This window comes from Pinus tabuliformis, chromosome 7 (assembly GCF_031772625.1).
Source record: "Pinus tabuliformis cultivar Carrire ecotype Pingquan chromosome 7, CPIR1, whole genome shotgun sequence".
Classification (NCBI taxonomy): Eukaryota; Viridiplantae; Streptophyta; class Pinopsida; order Pinales; family Pinaceae; genus Pinus; species Pinus tabuliformis.
This window is the reverse complement of record NC_142293.1, coordinates 1,299,648,783-1,299,651,142: the sequence shown is the minus strand read 5'-3', so window position 1 is coordinate 1,299,651,142 and position 2,360 is coordinate 1,299,648,783. Positions and strand designations below refer to the sequence as shown.

The 2,360-nt window shown below is 41.7% G+C and overlaps 1 protein-coding gene across 1 annotated transcript; it reads right to left on the bottom strand.

Annotated features, from left to right (window-relative positions):
• Positions 1-210: 210 nt before the first annotated feature.
• On the bottom strand, positions 211-2,091 carry LOC149252272 (cytochrome P450 750A1-like). Its single transcript, XM_089456637.1, has 2 exons — positions 1,142-2,091; positions 211-1,047 (listed from the first exon to the last, which is right to left on the bottom strand). The coding sequence occupies exons 1-2, from the start codon at positions 2,063-2,065 to the stop codon at positions 406-408; spliced, it is 1,566 nt and encodes a 521-aa protein (XP_089312763.1). The 5' UTR covers positions 2,066-2,091; the 3' UTR covers positions 211-405.
• Positions 2,092-2,360: the final 269 nt, after the last annotated feature.

The following is a 2,360-nucleotide window of genomic DNA, read 5'->3' as shown; positions in this document are numbered from 1 at the left end:
TTTATTTTCTTTGAATTATTTATAAAAATTTAGAACTAGAGGATGATTATGAACCTTAATTAATATTGGTACCCGTTTCATATAAAGAAACTTTAATGTGATTGTTAAATTTATTTTTTCAGCTTAGTTGCTTATTGCTGGTTATATGATTAACAATCTAAATTCTGTGTCAAGAATCCCACTGACCAATGATGAGGCAAGGTACCGAAATCAGCATAATAATCAACGTTACGTAATTACCATAAACTAAATTACAAGAGCATGTAGCGAAAGCATTGCTACGAATATTAGAATACCATAAACTAAACTACAATAACATGTAGCGAAAGCATTGGTAGCTAAATTAAAGCCACTAGGGAAAATAGGGAAGCCACTGTACATAAAGCCCCACGGTACCTACTCTTCCTACGCTTCATCGCTGGAGTATAGAGGAAACCCTACCCTCAAGCTTGGATAAGCACGCAGCGGAACTTGCCTTGGAATGGAGAGCCCACAAACTTCCGTCATATCAAGCCGCGACGGATCACCTTCAACTCTCCAGTTAAAAGTGTGCATCAGCTGAGCCACTGCGAGTTCAATGGTGGGAATAGCCATGGGGGCCCCTGGGCATCCTCTCCTTCCTGCCCCAAACGGAATCATACGGAAGTCTGATTGATCTGCTGAATTCACATGTTCGTCCTTCATGAATCTCTCAGGCTTGAATTCGGAAGCATCTGCCCCCCACACATTGACATCCCTTCCTATAGCCCACACATTCACAATCAACATTGCTTTCTTAGGGATAGAGTATCCGCCTGCTGTAACAGCCTCTACAGATTGATGAGGAATGGCTAGCGGAACCGCTGGGTATAATCTTAGCGTCTCTTTCACTACGCAGTGGAGGTATTTCATCCTCACTACATCGGATTCAATCACTTGGCGATGTTTGCCCACTACATCTTCGATTTCTTGCTGCAATCTCTTCATGGCATGTGGATGCCTCAGCAGCTCACTCATTGCCCATTCTAACGTAATTGATGTTGGGTCCGTCCCGGCTACGTACATGTCCTGCGTACAATTAATGCAAAAAATTGATTGATTTAAGTTCTAACGAATGATGATAAAAAATGATAATAGAATGGCCCAGGGCCTAGAGACACACCATCACAAGAGCCTTGATAGTCTCCCTTGTGATTTTGGAGTTGGCCTCAGCTTTCTCGAGCAGCACATCCACGAAATCTTTGACGTGAGGCTCTTCGTCTTTCTGGTGACTGGAAGTCGCGGCCATGCGATGAGCAACGTGGTCGTCTATTATTTTCTCCACAAACTCATTGAATGTTTTATGGATTTTCTTCATGCTCCGCTTGATACCTTGCGAATCAAGCCAATCCAAATAGGGAATAAAGTCTCCGATGGGAAAAGCCCCCACCGCAGTTATCAGGTCTACTAACAAATCCTTGAAACCTTTGAAATCGCCACCCAAATCATCGTCAGAAAATGTCCTTCCCGCCAGTATCCGCCAAATTATATTGGAGTTGAGAGTAGAGAGGGCCTTGCTAATATCCACACCCATTATTCCGCTCTCACTCTCCTCCCAAAGTGAACGGATCATCGCAGATACTTCTTCCTCTCGCACACCCTTGAACGACTCAATTCTTTTGGCACTCAGCAGTTCTAACACGCATATTTTCTTCATTTCCCTCCAGTGATCTCCATAGGGAGCCAACACCACATCTTTAGAGTTGAAAAACATTAATCTCCCAGCGGCTTTTGGAGGTCGGCTGGCAAAAATCGAGTCATGAGTTTTGAGAAACTCTTTGGCTATGTCAGAAGAAGAGACGACGACGGTAGGGACAGAGCCTAAGCGCAGAAAGAAAATGGGGCCATATTTATCAGCAAGGGCTTTAAGAGCACGGTGAGAAGCAGGGATCAGTTGGAAGAGATTTCCGACGATTGGCCATGGAAAGGGACCTGGAGGCAATCTGGCCCTAATCCTTCTCTTATGCAATAAGAGTATGAAAAATAAACACAGAAATAAACCAACAATAGCTGCTGTATTAGCAGGCAGTGTAATATGAAATTCCATATCGGACACACGTTGGTAACTGACACGCTGAATGAAAGGCAGAAGCGTATGGTATTTATAGCCGCCATAAGGTCTATCAAAGCTCAGTTTATCCCGATAATATGCGTGAAGGTAAATGGTAAGTGAATTTCAAATAATCGTGAAGCAAATGGTAAATAAATTTCAAATAATTCAAAACCATGCACAAATCTATTTTATTGGATCTTAAGAAAATATTAGATTATTCAGAATTTTTCGATATTTTATTTTTAGGCTAAAAAACAGTAAAAAAATTATTTTTTATATTAAATTTTCT

What these genes read in the sequence shown, in the direction of transcription:
- LOC149252272 (XM_089456637.1), bottom strand. Translation starts at nt 2,065, where the DNA reads ATGGAATTTCATATTACACTGCCTGCTAATACAGCAGCTATTGTTGGT. An exon ending in CTATCAAGGCTCTTGTGATG is followed by an intron (nt 1,048 to 1,141) that starts GTGTGTCTCTAG and finishes AATTGTACGCAG; the next exon opens with GACATGTACGTAGCCGGGAC.